The sequence below is a fragment of the Erinaceus europaeus genome, chromosome 19 (genome assembly GCF_950295315.1).
Source record: "Erinaceus europaeus chromosome 19, mEriEur2.1, whole genome shotgun sequence".
In the NCBI taxonomy this organism is placed as follows: domain Eukaryota; kingdom Metazoa; phylum Chordata; class Mammalia; order Eulipotyphla; family Erinaceidae; genus Erinaceus; species Erinaceus europaeus.
The window spans coordinates 21,687,184-21,702,249 of NC_080180.1; the positions used below are offsets into that span (position 1 = coordinate 21,687,184).

Here is a 15,066-nt window from a genome sequence, read left to right on the forward strand (position 1 = left end):
ACAATAGGGGCATAGTCCTACCAAAGTTCTGTGTCTCTAGTCCCCGAGGACTTAGTTCTCCTATGGTCTTAGAGATGGGTTGGCTTTCCCCTCCCCACCCCCAAGCTCATGCGTTTCAGCTCTCTGTATGCCACACATGAGTGAGACCATCTTTCACTTTGTTACTTACTTCAGTCACTAAGCATAAGCACCTCGAGTTTCATCCAATTTGACTAGAAGGATGCACTATCTTCTTTTAATTTGTTAGCTTCCCTTTCTTGGAGATTTTTTTCCCCCCTAAGGTTGGGATTTCATTGCTTTTCTTTGAGTTTGCTGAATTTTCATTGCTTGAGAAGTCTCAACTAAGCCCAAGGGAAATTTTAGTCATCTTTTTCTGCATGTAGAAGGAAAGGGCCCCAGCCCTGCTAATGTCCTAGCTGGGAGTCTCTGGGTGGTGAACCCATGTCTGCTGCGGCAGGAGCTCAACCAGTCCTCTCCTCCTGTACTGGAAAGATCTTTTCACAAGTGGCTGTACTACAGTCCCAAGCTGGCAGCCCATGGGCAACACTTGGCCCACAGATGTGTTTTGTTTGGCCCACACAGTATTTTTTTTTTTTAAATGACGATTTAGTTGCCAGTATTTAAACACTGGGGAATTTCACAGAAAATTGGAGGTCTGGCTTCTCTTGGAAATGTGAAAGCTCTGTCGACACTCTGAGACAGGCAGTTGGGGCTGGATCATGGCAGCCTGCTAAGTAAGACAGGGCGTCTCTTAGGCAACCCCTGCATCTCCAGGATGCTGACTGATCTAGTCTGTTTGATGCAGTAGGTTTGGGGCTGTGGAGCAAGACTTGTGATGATGGTCTCAGGAGCTGACAGTTCTTAGGAGGTCCTTGTCAACATCTGACTTCACATTGCACAGGCTGTCAGGACTTTGACAATGGGGCAGAAGTTGGGGCTGGGGTGTGCATGGCTTTTCAAGATTCTCTTGGGACTCTGATTCCTTTAACTCTAGAAAGTTTGGTCTGAAGTCTCTGCTTTTCATGGATGAAGAAACTGAGGCATAGAAAGGAGCAGCAGTCCCAGCTTTCCATGGGGTAACAGCTGAAGCATGGCAGGGCCTCTTGGTGGGGGCCTCTAGCTGTGTGCTCCCTCTGTACTCCCTGCCCCCCATCACTGGGGCAGTAAGGAAGCTATCCAGGAGGCTGTCGGGCCGCCTGCACCTGTCCCCTTCCTAGTGATTGATAGGGGTGGGGAGTGGGGGTGAACCAGTGCTTCCTGGGTCAGCTGGACCCCTCCCAGCATTGAGACCCCCCTCCCCCAGATCCTCTGCCTGGGCTCCTGAGGGGATTCTTACGCACACCAAGTTCCAGATTCAGCTCTAAATGACCAGCACTTCAGAATGGCTAAGACAGCACCACAGCCCTCTGCAGATGCCTGCGCTGACTCCACAGCAGTGTGCTTTTGTGTTTTTAAGTTTGTTTAAAATCATATTTATTTATCACAAGAAATGGGAATTTAAAAGCTCATTTCTGAGGAGCAGTATCCTACAAAGCAGGCTTCATTGAAGGGCCTGTTTGGGGAGATCTGGTACCTGCATCATAAGAAACATTTTCCAGGTAGTGATGCCATTGTCTTTATGTCCCAGGGCTTCCATGCACTGTCACCTGTCATGCTGGAGAGAGGGGGCCCCTGATCCCCCCTGCCTAGTGCCAGCAGCCAGGAAGAGGCAGAGCTGGCATTCAACCCCAGACTGACCTGACTTTAAGGCCGTTATGTTTTTGCTGTGCCATGTAACACCTTGCAAGTCACAGAAACAGGGCTGACAAGTATAGGAAGTGAGGCTGAATTCCCAGCGAGGAGGTCTGTGTTCCTGCCCCCCTCACAGTGGGCCAGAGCTTCAACCAGTGGCTTGACCAATACGTGGGAGCCTTGAGCCAGAAAAGGCTTCTGAGAACAGGTGCCTTTGAGCTTCAAGGGGTTGCTCTAGGCAGAAGGGCTCCCTGGGTGGAATGCTGGGGAGAGATGGATGCAGCAGTCTGTGTGGTTTCATCTCAGAATTTAGTTTCAAACCCAGAGAAGCTGAGTGACAAAAGTAGGTAGGTTCAAGTTAAGAAAACCACATTGTAGGCTGCCTGAGGCAGAATGAGATGTCTCAACAGGTGTTGACTTCCCTGTCACCAGAGGTGTTCAGGCCCAGGTGATCACTCTTTGGCACTAAGTGGAAGCTAGAACAGATGGCCTTGGGGGTCCCTTCTCATCCACAGTTAAAAAAAAAAATTCTGTGGTTTTGATGCTCTGCGTCAGCTTTTCCAGATAGAAGCAGAGACAGAGTGATATAGGAGAGAGAGACCATAGCACCAAAGCTTCTCCCAATGTGGTGGGGACCATGCTTACTCCTGGTCACACCCATGACCAAGCAGGCATCCTCCCAGCTGAGCTCTCTTGCCTCACTCACAGATTCTAGGCTACCAGCCCGGCTTAGTTATTATCTATTGGGTACTTATATGTGTCTTGCAGTGTCTGAGTGCTTTTAGCAGTTTGTGTGAATTATTTCATCATTTCATTTATTAAGCTTTTATGATTTCTGCCCTGTGCCAGACATCCTTCTGAGGATTTGAGATACATCAGTAACAAAACAAAGTTCCGTGTCCCCATGGAGCTGATATTCTAACCAGGAAAGGCAGGCAAGGAACAATGAGTATATAGTTATGTTAGTAGATAAAGAAGGCCAGGGGAATTAGACAATTAGACTCAGTGGGAATGGGAGTGTGGGGCTGTGGGTACTGACAGTGATTTGGAAGTTAGGTGGGCAAGGTGACGAGTTGAGAAGGTGAAATTCAAAGGAGTGAGTCACGCAGCAGAAGAGTGGAGGGTTCTGGGTAGAGGTTACAACCAGTGCAAAGGCCCTGTGGCATGGGGTCAAGCATTCCTGCTGTGTTTGAGGCTCAGGCTCAGGCTCAGTGGGGCTGTGTGTTTGCAGAACCAGTCTGCAGTACGGCATCATGTGTCTGAAGAAGCTGAATTATGATCGTAAGGAGCTGGAGAAGAGGCGAGAGGAAAGCCAGCATGAGATTAAGGGTAAATTTGGGCTCTCCTCCGGAGGACAGGGCTCCTGGCTGACTCCAGTTTGGGCTGTGTAGAGGGAAGGCAGCCTGGGACTCTTGGAAGTTCCAAACGTGAGAGGGAGGAGATAGCCCCAACCATAGGAAGATGGATTTAGCCTCCCTAGAAGGAAACTGCCATCTGGTGGAGAATGGCCCCTGCCCACTCCACCACAACACTCCCCAAACTCCTACCCCACGGACCCGTAGCTGGACAAGTGGAGCCAGTGCCTGGGATGGTGCTATAGATGGAGATGAAAGCGAGCTCTTGGGACTTGATGATCTGTCTGGGTTGGGCAGGTGGGTGAGAGGTTAAGTCTCAGAAGTGGCCTGAAGGGTTGGGTGGTGGTGCTAGAGTGCACATGAGCTAGGGCCTGGGTTCAAGTCCCCACTGGTCACCTGCAGGGGAAAAGCTTCATGAGTGCTGGAGCAACGCTGCAGATGTCTGTTTCTCCTCTGTCTCTTATCCTCTATATTAAAAAAAGTGACTTGGAGGTAGAATGAAAGAGAAGCATTCTGGGGAGAAAGCCAGGAGCCTGTAGCTGGACCCTGAGTCCTGCAGGTTGGTTGGGTTTGCAGGGGCAGAAAGGAGATCACAGAACACTGAGGGAAAGATGCAGAAGGTTGCGAGTCAGAGAGCAGGGTGCCTGGGCTCTGCTTTTGTCCCTGTGTCTGTCTGCCCCATTTCTTCCCTCGCCCTTTGTCTAGACGTGCTGGTCTGGACCAACGACCAGGTGGTTCACTGGGTCCAGTCTATTGGGCTTCGGGACTACGCAGGGAACCTGCGCGAGAGTGGTGTGCACGGGGCCCTGCTGGCGCTGGATGACAACTTCGCCCACCACACACTCGCCCTGGTGCTCCAGATCCCCACGCAGAACACCCAGGTGGGCTTCCTGGTGCCCCTGGAGGGCTGGGCATGCTCTCTCCTCCTTGCCCCAAATCCCCTTCTTTCTCACTCTCACCCACACACAGGTTTGGGGGCTAATGGAGATTTTCTGGGTCTCAGAGGGGAGACCCAGAAAATCCTTCACATAGAGCACAGCTGTGAACACTGCTTCTCCAGCCTTACCTTTGTACTGTGACCCCATGCCTGCCGTTTCCTCAACCTGCTCTTCTGCAATGGCATTTCCTTCTCTAAAAAAATTACTTAAGTAACTGAGAAAGAGAGAGAGAAAGAAAGAGAGGGATAGGGGACACCAGAGCATCACTCTGACACATGCAGTACAAGGGATTGAACTTAGAATATCATGCTTGCCAGTCCAGTGCTTTGCCCACTTGTACAACCACCCAGGCCTGCAAGGGCATTTCTTAAAGGAGAAATAGCCTCACTGTTCAGACAACACATGTCTCGTTTTGTCTCCTGCCCTCAGATTGACTGCTGGGCTTCAAAGCTTAGGAGGCTAAATGTCCCGAATAACAAAACTCCAAGTCTCTCCCTGCCAGGTCTTTGTCTCCCTGTCAACAGGCTCAAAGATCAGACCTCTCCTTAAATGACATTTCCTAATGATTGTGGAGCTGTCATCCTCGAATATGTGTAAATTCTCCTAAACCAATTTAAGTTTGTCCTAACTCCTCATGGGTAATAGACGCTAGAAGCACTGCCTGTTGTGTAAAGCACTTCCTGATTTTATTTGTTCTAAAAGTGCCTTGCAGCCCAGCCGGGCGCTGTCTGGGGGAAGGGAACTGCCTGGCCCTAACTGTGGTGGTTTGCTTTCAGGTTCTCACCTTTGGGATTTCCTAAACTCTGATTGTGTTGCCTGTGGACCCAGGCTGTTGTCTCCCCAGGGGAGGATCTTAATTCTTTTAGTCCTTCTGCATTTACATGCCATGGGCCCTGATCACTTTAACTGCCCTTGTCTGGACTGATTGCAGTTGTCAGGTCTTTTTTGAAATTCAGCCACCAGAGCTGCAGAAGCTGTTCCAGGAGTATATAGTATATATTCTTTTTGACTCATGTGAGGGTAGAACTGTGTTGTCTCATAATTCTGGGTGACATATTGGCCTTCTTGGGGTGGCTGTGGCAGTAGGCCTTCTCTGTTGAGAGCCCCACTCCAGCACCATCAGTCAGACAGAACAATTCTCCTCTTTCTTGAAGATGCACATTTTCTTTTTGAAAGTTGTTATTTATTTTTAACTAGAGCACTGTTCCATTCTGGCTTATGGTGGTATTTGAACCTGTGACATCAGAGTCTCAGGCACTAATGTCATTTTGCATAATCATTATGCTATCTCTCCAGGCCTGCTATAAAAGTTTTTAATAATATTTTATTTTAATGAGAGAGAGAGAGAGAGAAAGATATGCCAGAGCACTGCTCAGTTCTGGCTTGTGGTGAAGCTGGGGATTGAACCTGGGACCTCAGAGCCTCAGCCATGAGACTTGCAGAACCATTAATGCCATGTCCCCAGCCCCATACATTTTCTTTTCTTTTTAAAGATTTATTTATTTATATTTATATTTTATTTTTATTTTTATTTTTTACCAGAGCACTGCTCAGCTCTGGCTTATGGTGGTGCAGGGATTGAACCTGGGACTTTGGAGCCTCAGGCATGAGAGTCTGTTTGCATAACCATTATGCTGTCTATCTCCCCCTGTCCCGCCCCATATATTTGCTATACTTGACCACTGCCAGTTTCCTCTGCTGCTTTCTTGCCCACTCTCATAGTGCTGTGAGCTGTGTGGAAAGTTTATAAATACTGCGTTCACGTCTCCTATTCAGAGAATCAATGTTGTCTGATCTGCTCCCTGTTCCGATCATCTATAAAAACATGGTGTTCACAATGCTGGTACTGATTGGCCTTCTTGACTAGTCTCCACCCAGAGAGACTTTTCCCAATTTATTGTTTCTTATTTCTAAACACACCCTGTTTTTGTGGCTAGCAGCACATCTGTTGCTTTCTAACCTTCCTTATTTCCCTGCATATCCATTTAGCTTTGCCACCAGGGAATGTGGTAAAACACAGCTGGTGAGCCTACTTTTCAGAACATTGCAGTTTTCTAATTTTGTTCCATAGGAAAGAGGCCTTGCGGTGTACAATTGCACTTAGGAGAATACTGAGGCTTATTTGAAGGAGGAGCACAGGGCTAATGTGTTAAATGCATGGAAGCAGGTGGAAGGTGGCATAAAGGTCACTAGTGATCCTCTCTTCTGCCCTCTACCTCCTCCTCTCTCATCTAGGCCCGACAGGTGATGGAGAGAGAATTCAACAACCTGCTGGCCTTGGGCACAGACCGGAAGCTGGACGACGTGAGTAGCTAGCTGGGAGTCGGGAGCCTAGTCCTTGGTCATTGTTGGTTAGATGGATTGAATTTCATGAGTTCTGCTTTCCTTGGGATTACCTCAAGGAAGAGAGCCAGGGGGGCTGGGGACAATGTCAGGGCACTAGAGAAGCAAGGCCAGGCCTAGAAATAGGCTAGAGAAGCCTCTAGAACTCCCCACCCCCCTTGTACAGAGGCTGCAAGATCCTATGTGTCCTACCTCCATTATTTTCCAGCTCTGTGCCCTGCTCATATAGCCAGAGATTTTCATCACGGGCCATTTCTTCAGGGCATATGTATGTGCACCTGCGTGTGACACACACACACACACACACACACACACACGGGAATGAACCTAAGGCCTTTATGCATGTGTGATGCCACTGCTGAGTGACCTCCATGGGCTGATTTTTTTTCACTTTGGAGAGGGGAGAGGGAGAGAAAGGGTGACATTACAGCACTTCTCCACCATCCATGGAGCTCCCTTTGTGCTGTTCCTGGTACTCTCCTGAGCAGCCAGGACTCAAACTCACTGGTTAAGTGCCTGTCAGTTGGGCGAGCTGACTACCCATCTCTTTAGAGCATGTCTTCATGTCTTAGACCACATCTCTTCAGTGCTGTCAGCACAGTGTGTCTCCTGCCCGCTTTTTAAGGTTCCAGTAAGTAGGCAGTGTGCTTGTCTGCAGGTGGACGTTATGCTGAGGTTGCCAGCACACACAGGTTTGCTCACTTGTTTCTCAGTGCAGTCTGACACAGCTGGACACACAGCCCAGACTCTTGCCACCTCACAGGCATCTTGCCTAATTTGACTGCCTAGTCTGACTCTTGTGTCTGTCCTCACTTTCCCTCAGTCCTCCTGAAGAAACAGTCCCTCACTCGCTTCCTGTAGGCCTTCACCTGAAGTTTAGGCTGGACTGTAGTTGGGAGGACCCCGAGTTCTCTAACCACAACACCCCTGCTAGGGAGTCCTGCAGAACACACCTGCCTCCTGGGAACACACCCCCTTGGCCTCAGCCACCCTGCTCCCTTCTCATTTTCTATTTTCCAGCCACCAACCTTGCCTGCCCTTGCCTACCAGGTCCGCCTTAGCCTCCCCGACTCCACACAAGTTGAAAAAGAGCCCAGACAGTTTATTTTTTTAACATCTCCATCTTCAGTCAGATCACTGTTTCTGACCCCCATTTCCCATGTCGCTCCCCTCTCTCCGTCCACATGCCTGCCCCACTGAGTGCCTCTGAGCATCCTTGGGGGACATCGTTAGTGTTCCTGCTTATCCACATGTCCCTGTGGAGTTGGTGTGAACGGGTGGAAAGCCCACCTTTGTGGAGTGACAGATGTATCTCAAAAGAGAGGACATCTTGGGGATGTGCAGACTTTCTAGAGAGGTGTTTTACTTCACAGAAGGATCTTGAAGTGTGGCGTGTCTTTACTCCAGCCAAGGAGATAAGACTACCAGCCCCCCACCAGCTGTGCCCACTCAGAGAGCTTCACTTTCCCAATGTCCCTGTGCTAACGGTTCTCCTGCTTAGTCTCTAGACACCTAGGGTCAGAGGTTTCTTCCGTGGTGTCTGGGAAAATGACTTGTGTGGCTCAAGAGGTGCACAGTGAATTTGCAAGCAGGAAGTCCAGGTTTGATCCCTGGCACCACATATGCCAGAATGATGCTCTGGTTCTCTTTCCTTCTTGTTAAAAAATAGTGGCTGGGTGGTGGCACAGCGGGTTAAGCACACATGGCTCTGTGCAAGGACTGGCGCAAGGATCCCAGTTTGAGCCCCCGGCTCCCCACCTGCAGGGGGGTTGCTTTACAAGCGGTGAAGCAGGTCTGCAGCTGTCTCTCTTTCTCTCCCCCTCTCTGTCTTCCCCTCCTCTCTCTATTTCTCTCTGCCTTATTGGCAACAATAACAATAATAACAACAGGAGCGACAACAAGGGCAACAAAATGGGAAAAAATGGCCTCCAGGAGTAGTGGATTCCTAGTGCAGGCACTGAGCCCCAGCGATAACCCTGGAGGCAAAAACAAATAAACAAACAAACAAACAAAAAACTCTCAAAAATGTTAATACAGTGCTTTCTAATTTACTACTTTAGCCCTTACAAAAAACAGTCTTTGAATGCCCACTCTGCAGGGCATGGTGGTTCAGTGCTAACAGATACATCACCTTATAATCAGCATGTGACACAGGTAATTATCCCATCTTATAGATGAAGGTTAAAGTTCAGAGAGGTTGAGTGAGATGTGGCAAGGCTACAGCAAATGTGTGTCTGACCCCTGCCCCTCTCCCTCCGTGCTGCTGACTTCCTGAAGCACATGGAACAAGCAGGCCTATTCAGCTTCAGACATGGGGTGGAATGATCGGGTAGGTGATGTCATCTCGGAAGCCTGGGGGGAGAGCTGATGCAGCCAGGTGTCAGGCTTGCAAAAAGCTTGTAAGTGGGCTACGTCCTGGGAGTGAGGTGAGACTTTGTGACAGTGGGGAGGACAAGGGCCATTGGCAGTCTTAGGTCTGAGGACCCTGCCACCTATCCCACTATCTCTCACATGCAACTTTAAGTTGTCTCTTGGAACTCTTCCCTCCACCAGTTCTGGTTCTCAGTTTCCCCTCTCAAGCTACAAGACCATGGAGGGCTCCATCCACTTGTGCTTCTGCATGAAGATGGGGGACTTGCAGCAAATAAGAAGAATGCCTGTTAGGAGTCAGGAGGGGGATACAGAAACAAATCCTTTGGTTTGGTTGAAGGTGGAGATGGAGGAGCAGGGGAGGGTCTTGGGTTAGGTTAAGGTCAGATCATAAGGAGGCCAGAAAGTGAGGACAGCTGCTAATAAACTCAGGCATGAGATATGGTGGTTAGTACCGAAATGATCAAAGTCCCATGGACCATAGAATTTGAAAGGGTGGGGGAGGGAAGATTAGCCATCGACTAATCTTGTCAGTATGTCAAAAAAAAAAAAAAAAAACACTAGGTGAATGCAGTGATGGGCTCTGGGAGCATTTGCCTGCTCAGGGCACAATCAGCAAATTCAAAGTGCATAGGGCTGAGAGGGTTGGCAGAGGCGAAAGCTGTGTGTGTGTGTGTGTGTGTGTGTGTGTATGTGTGTGTGTGTGTGTGTGGTGTCTCTGTCTCTGTTGGCTGTACTTTGCTAGGGACATGGTGGGTGAAGGGAGATGAGGCATGGCTGCCAGGCAGGGTGGCTGTGGGATCTGAAGGTGGCCTGAGGAGACCTGAGCAGAGGAGCATCCTGTGGGCAGAAGTTGTTATTTTGGAGACTTGGGTAGAGGCCCTGCCTGTGACTGGCCATCAGCAGAACCCCTCTCACCTGCCCCTGTAAAGATGGAACTGCCTGAGAAGCATGCAGGGTGCTGAGGTTCCTGGTTCCAGCTAAGGAAACAGAAGCTCAGTGAGGTCTCTTGCCTCTTCCCATAGGCAGGGACCAGAAAAGGCAGAATAGGAAGGACACTGGGATACCCAGGCCCAGCTTGGGAAGGGGGGGGGGGTCGGTGGCTGAGGCAGTAGGAACTGGGGTTTCAGATGTAGGGTCAATCTGCTCAGAGGGCCTCTCCCCACCTGCAGGCAGTGAGCATAGCAAGGAGCTCCCGCTCAGAAAGGGGATGCGACCGTGCTCCCTTCTTTCCAAAGGGACAGGGGTGGTACCCCTAGAACCAGCCAGACACCCTGCCTCCAGGCAGGGAGGGGGGTGGCAATTACAACAGGCTCCTTGGCCTCTGCGTGTCCCCACGGTGCAGGGGGAGGACAAGGTGTTTCGCCGCGCGCCCTCGTGGAGGAAGCGCTTCAGGCCGCGGGATCCTCACGGCAGCGGCCTGCTCAGCACCTCGGCCGAGACGCTCCCCGCCGGCTTCCGCGTGGCGGCGCTGGGGCCACTGCAGCCCGCGCCGGGCCCGCCCAAGAAGATCACCCCGGAAGGTGAGTGCGGCCGGCGGCTGCGGGCCCGGGGCGCTGCGCTGGCCGGCGGGCGGCGGGCGGGGCGCGCGCGCACTAACCGCTCTGTTCTCCCGCGCTGCCATCCCCAGCCGGGCCGGCGGGGGCGCACAGACTGGAGACCTCCACGGTTCGGACCTACTCCTGCTGAGCCCTCCCGCCCCGGGTCTGACGGGGTGTGCCCGTGGCTCGGGGTAAGTGGGCCGGCCCGGGCGCCTGGCCTCCCCGCCCCCGCCGCTTCCGGGCGCTCCCCGCTTGCTGGCTCGCACGTGCGGCCGCTGCGCAGCCTGGGACAGGGCCTGACCCCACCCCGTCTCCTCTCCTCGCAGCGCACTCCCACTATCTCTACGGACACATGCTCGCCGCCTTCCGGGACTAGCCAGTCGCCCGGTCCACAGCCTCAGCCGGCCCTGACCCTCCTGCTCGACCCCTCCTCCCGCGGCGCCCCGACTTTCCAGTATCCTGGATCTTAGCATTTACTCATCCTGCCTCTCCCGGGACCCTCTTGGCCCTCAACCCTCCCCTCCCCGCCTGGGAGGCACCCAGGCTGCCCATGCTCATGTTCAGAGGGAGGGAGAGTCTGGAAGCCCAGGCTGGTGTGTGCCTGCCTTCCTTCTGTCCTCCCTTTCTCCCTCCTGGGACCTAGACTGTTCTGGCCCGGGGGGCCACCCGCTGCCAGGGTCCTGTGCCCAGGGCTGGAGGTGACCCTTCTAGGAAAGAGCACTCAGACTGCCAGGCCTGGGCTGTCTGGCCCTTTGGTCCTGAGCCACCTCCCTGGGATGCAGATGTTCTGACATTTGGCTCAGGCATCCCCAGTGTTACCCATCCTCAACCCATCTTCATCCCCTCCCCCAGCTCCTGCCTTCAGGACCACTTTGGGGGCTGGGTGCTGCTGAGGCCCATTCCCCCAAAGGATGGTGAGGCAGGGAAGGACAGAAGAGGCTGGGGGTGGGGAGCAGTTCTGGGTCCTGACTTGGAAGACCCTGAGAGGAATGACCCCTGGGGTTGGGGAGACCGTTGGCCACCTACTCAGTGAGGGGAGGGTGAGCCAATGGCCTGTGGTATCCTTAAACCCAAGGGACAGTGACAATGCCTCCTGCCCCAACCATAGGTGGAGCTACTGCTGGGTTGGGGGATAGTGTGAGTCCCACCTATGTCCCCCATACCCTCCCCCCTTGCTCACTACCCTTATCCCACTTCTTCAGTAACCCCTGGTGAATAGATTCGATGTTCATTGACCTCAAATCAGATTTGGGGAAAAGGTAGTTGGAGATTTCCTTCCCCATGACCCCTGGGAAATAAGCAAAGCTACCTCCCTTCAGTCAGCTATGTCCCAGGTCCAGGAAACCTAATGCTAGTGACAACTGTCACTCTCCTGCTGTGTGTCTCCTAGTGATCCACCCTTTGTCAGGGCTCTGTGGGTGTGAAAGTACTGGCTTCTCCAGGAATTTCTCAGACCTGCCACTGCTCCACTGTTTCCCCCAGCAGATTGGGGCTGGGGATACAGGTTCTGGCTTGGTAGGAATGGCAGCCCCAAGAAATCCCTCTTCTTCCCTGCCTCCTCATCCTGTCAAGGTGCCTTGGGAAAGTTTTGGAGCTCAGTTTGGGTGGGTTGATGGCATCCCAGGCTTGTCTGAGGGGGAAGGAGAGGAAAAGTGCCCAGTTCACATTTGCTGGAGGGGACCAGTGCCTGGCCCTTCCACAAGTGGCTGAGCAACTGGTTTGCAACCTGATCAGTTCAGGTCTGAGTCTAGGCTGGCAGGTGGGACAGCATGTCAGAGCACTCAGTCCAGAGGGAGTGGGGCAGTGTCAGGCTTAGCCTGCTGCTGCTCGCTCTTCAGGAGAGGAGAGCTCCACCAGAGTGAGGCTAGGGGCACCCCAGGTGTGGGCAAAGCACCCACCTGTCCTTGCTGTCATGAGCGGGAGTGAGTTGGATGGTGAGGAGAAGCCCCGGTCCAGGGTAATGGGTGTTAGGACTGTGGAGGAGGCCCAGACTTCTAAGATCACTGAGGTCGGGGACCATTAGGGCATCTGACTTTCAGGGGATTCCGTGAGGGCCAGCTAAGTGGGGGATTCTTCCCCAGCCTTTCCTCGACATCTCAAGCCTATTATGTCATCACGTCATGGGCAGCAGTTGGTGGGCCTGGGTCCATTCAGAGCACCACAGGCAGCCCTGCAGGGAAATGATGGACAAGAGGAAGCCACACACACAGGGGTGGAAGGCTGCTGTGTCCCTGGCTCCCTGGCCCTACAATATCCTTTTTATTTGGAGAATCACCAAGGACCTGAACTCCTCTGTCTCCCCTTGTATCTTGTCAGGTCCCTTCTCAGTGCTGTGCCAATCAGGACTGGGCATGTGGGTGTGTGAGTGTGGGTGTGTACGTATGTACCAATAAACAACCTGGTTTTAAGACAGTGGACATGGATCTTTGATATTTTTCTTTAACCTCTGAGCTTACCTGGCATATTCTACTCTACACACACATGTGCGCGTGCTGAAGGCTGCTCAATGAATATCAGAGTTTGAAAGCCATCTGTCATCGATAACCTTGTGCATGCACTTATGTAAATGGGGGCTTGAGGGGGAGGGTGGTGTCTGGGCTGCTTGTGCCAAGGAGTAGCCAGGGAGTAGCTGGGGTATAGGCGGGGCACCATTCACTCCACACTTCCTGAGCTCCTGAGCACCCTCTGTTCTTGTCACTTTGCTGCCTACTCTCAGCAGCTCCTGCATCCCCACCCAGCATCAGGGGTCCCTTTCCTGGATACAAAAGCAGGGTATCTTCTCCTTCCCCCACTGGTCCAAGCCTCCTCACACAGAGAATGTGCCCACCTTGTCAGCCAGCATCTTGAACACCTCTTCCCCTGCCTTTGTGGCTTTGGGTCTGGGAGTCATCCTCTGCCCTCACTATCAGCAGAATTAGAGGCTCTGCCATCAGAGCCCAGGACCCCAGTACTGTAAAGCCATTGCTGTCTCCTCTCTGAGCTTCTCTCTGGCCTGTGTGTGAGTGAACTCCTTTCTGTCTGTCTTGATTCTCTATCTCTAGATGTACTTGAGTGAACAGTGAGTGAAGCTTATCGGGGAGGTTTTGATAGGGGTATTATTAAATAAAGTGAAAACCCACTGGCAGATGCTGTTCTAAGCACGCTAGGGCTTAGCTTTTTTTTTTTTTTTTTTTTAAGTTTCTTAAATTTATTTTTCTAACTTTTTTATTTTCTTTATTTGTTGGATAGAAACAACCAGAAACTGAGAGGGTAGGGGGAGCTAGAGAAGGAAGAGAAAGAGAGACACCTACAGACCTGCTTCACCACTCGCAAAGCTTTCCCTCTGCAGGTGAGGGCTGGGGGCTTGAACCTGGGTCCTTGTGCACTATAACATGTGTGCTTAACCAGGTCGCCACCACCTGGCCTTGAGCTTAGCTTCATTGACCCTCACAGTCCTGCGATGTCTTATCACTACTTTCAGAACAGGAAACTAGAAGCCAAGACCATAAGATCCCAACATGGTGCCACCACCTTGACCGCTACTGCTTCTCCTTTAAGTGAACTCAAGCCCCAGCCCTTTGGGGAGGCCTCACCCACATCCTTCCTCAATCCCCTGCATGTGCAGCACTTGACTTCACGGTGAGGCCTGAATGGTGAACTCTCCAGAGGCAGTGTGCTCCCTTGTAGCCTTTGGGAGACTAACAGTGTCCCAAACACTAGTGAACAGGTTTGGTAGAGCCTGTGGATACAAAAGACAGGATAGGAGCAAGACAGGCAGCCAGGCCTGAGCCCCACCAGGAGACAGAGGCCTGGGAGGCGGTAGCCTAGTGCTTTCCTGCCTCTGGGGACTCCTCCCACCATCTCCATGATCAAAGGTGGAATCAAATACCATCTGAAGATGCTCAGTGAAACCTAGTTCTCCCAGAGCTGCTGGCGTGGAGAGAGGAAGAGGAAAGAGAGGAAACGGAGGGGGTGGGTGGGGGGGGGGAGAAGAGGAGGAGGATGCAGTGGCACCTTCTTATGTGCAAATCTGAGTGTGAGCTTGAGATGAATCCCAGTCTTGAGCTGCTGGCAGCATTTGGAGATGAAAGAAGCATCTCGGCTCCTTTCCTAGAATGTTCCCAGCAAAGCAAGGCTGTCTGTGTGCTGTGACTGAAGGAAGAGGGGTGAGGTGGCAGTGGAGTGGGGATTTGGGGGTCCCCCTGGACCTGAACCAACTTCTTCAGTCAAGACCTTAGCCAGAGCCTTTGCTCACCCCCACCTTTGTAGGCCTCACCTGGAGCCCAGTAGCCAGTAATTCAGGTACATCCAAGGGACAGGATATACTGGGTATGATGTTCAATCCATGAAGCCCACCAGAGCTGAGCGGATGCCTCTCCTGTCACTCACCAGTGTCCCCTCTTCTCCCTCTTGTTGGTTCCACTACTCACTACTCCTGCTGCTCTGGGGAAGACCTTCCAGCCTGCCCAATGGTCTACTTTAAGAAGGGTGCCTCATCTTTATCCCTCTAGGAGTATGGATCAAAGATTTTTATGGTATGCAGAAGGTGAGAAGTCTGGCTTATTGCATCTCTGCTGGACATGGATATTGACTGATCGATCCATACCCCTAGACTATTTCTATCATTCCCTAGTGGGGTAGAACCCTGGAGAGATGAGGTTCCAGGACACATTGTTGAGGTCGTCTGCTTAGGGAAGTACCATGAAATTAAACTTCAATACATATAAATTTGGCATTTTTTTTAAACTTTAGGTTCTCTTGTTCAATTATTCTCAAATTCTTTTGGTGATGGCACATGGCAAGACATAC

The 15,066-nt window shown here is 51.8% G+C and overlaps 1 protein-coding gene across 17 annotated transcripts in view; it reads left to right on the top strand.

Moving 5' to 3' along the window:
- The window catches only part of PPFIA4 (PTPRF interacting protein alpha 4), a 56,312-nt gene extending 43,619 nt beyond the window's left edge, over positions 1–12,693 (top strand). For 8 of the 17 annotated variants that reach the window (XM_016187687.2, XM_060178604.1, XM_060178607.1 and 5 more), the window contains 6 exons: positions 2,963–3,060; positions 3,792–3,967; positions 6,260–6,328; positions 10,083–10,260; positions 10,368–10,469; positions 10,605–12,693. In XM_016187687.2, coding sequence (XP_016043173.1) covers positions 2,963–3,060; positions 3,792–3,967; positions 6,260–6,328; positions 10,083–10,260; positions 10,368–10,426 — 580 coding nt within the window. In that variant the 3' untranslated portion in view covers positions 10,427–10,469; positions 10,605–12,693. Of the gene's footprint in view, positions 1–2,580; positions 2,929–2,962; positions 3,061–3,791; positions 3,968–6,259; positions 6,329–8,811; positions 9,494–10,082; positions 10,261–10,367; positions 10,470–10,604 lie in introns of those variants that run through there. The other 9 variants (XM_060178606.1, XM_060178599.1, XM_060178600.1 and 6 more) reach the window with 4 other exon arrangements.
- Positions 12,694–15,066: the final 2,373 nt, after the last annotated feature.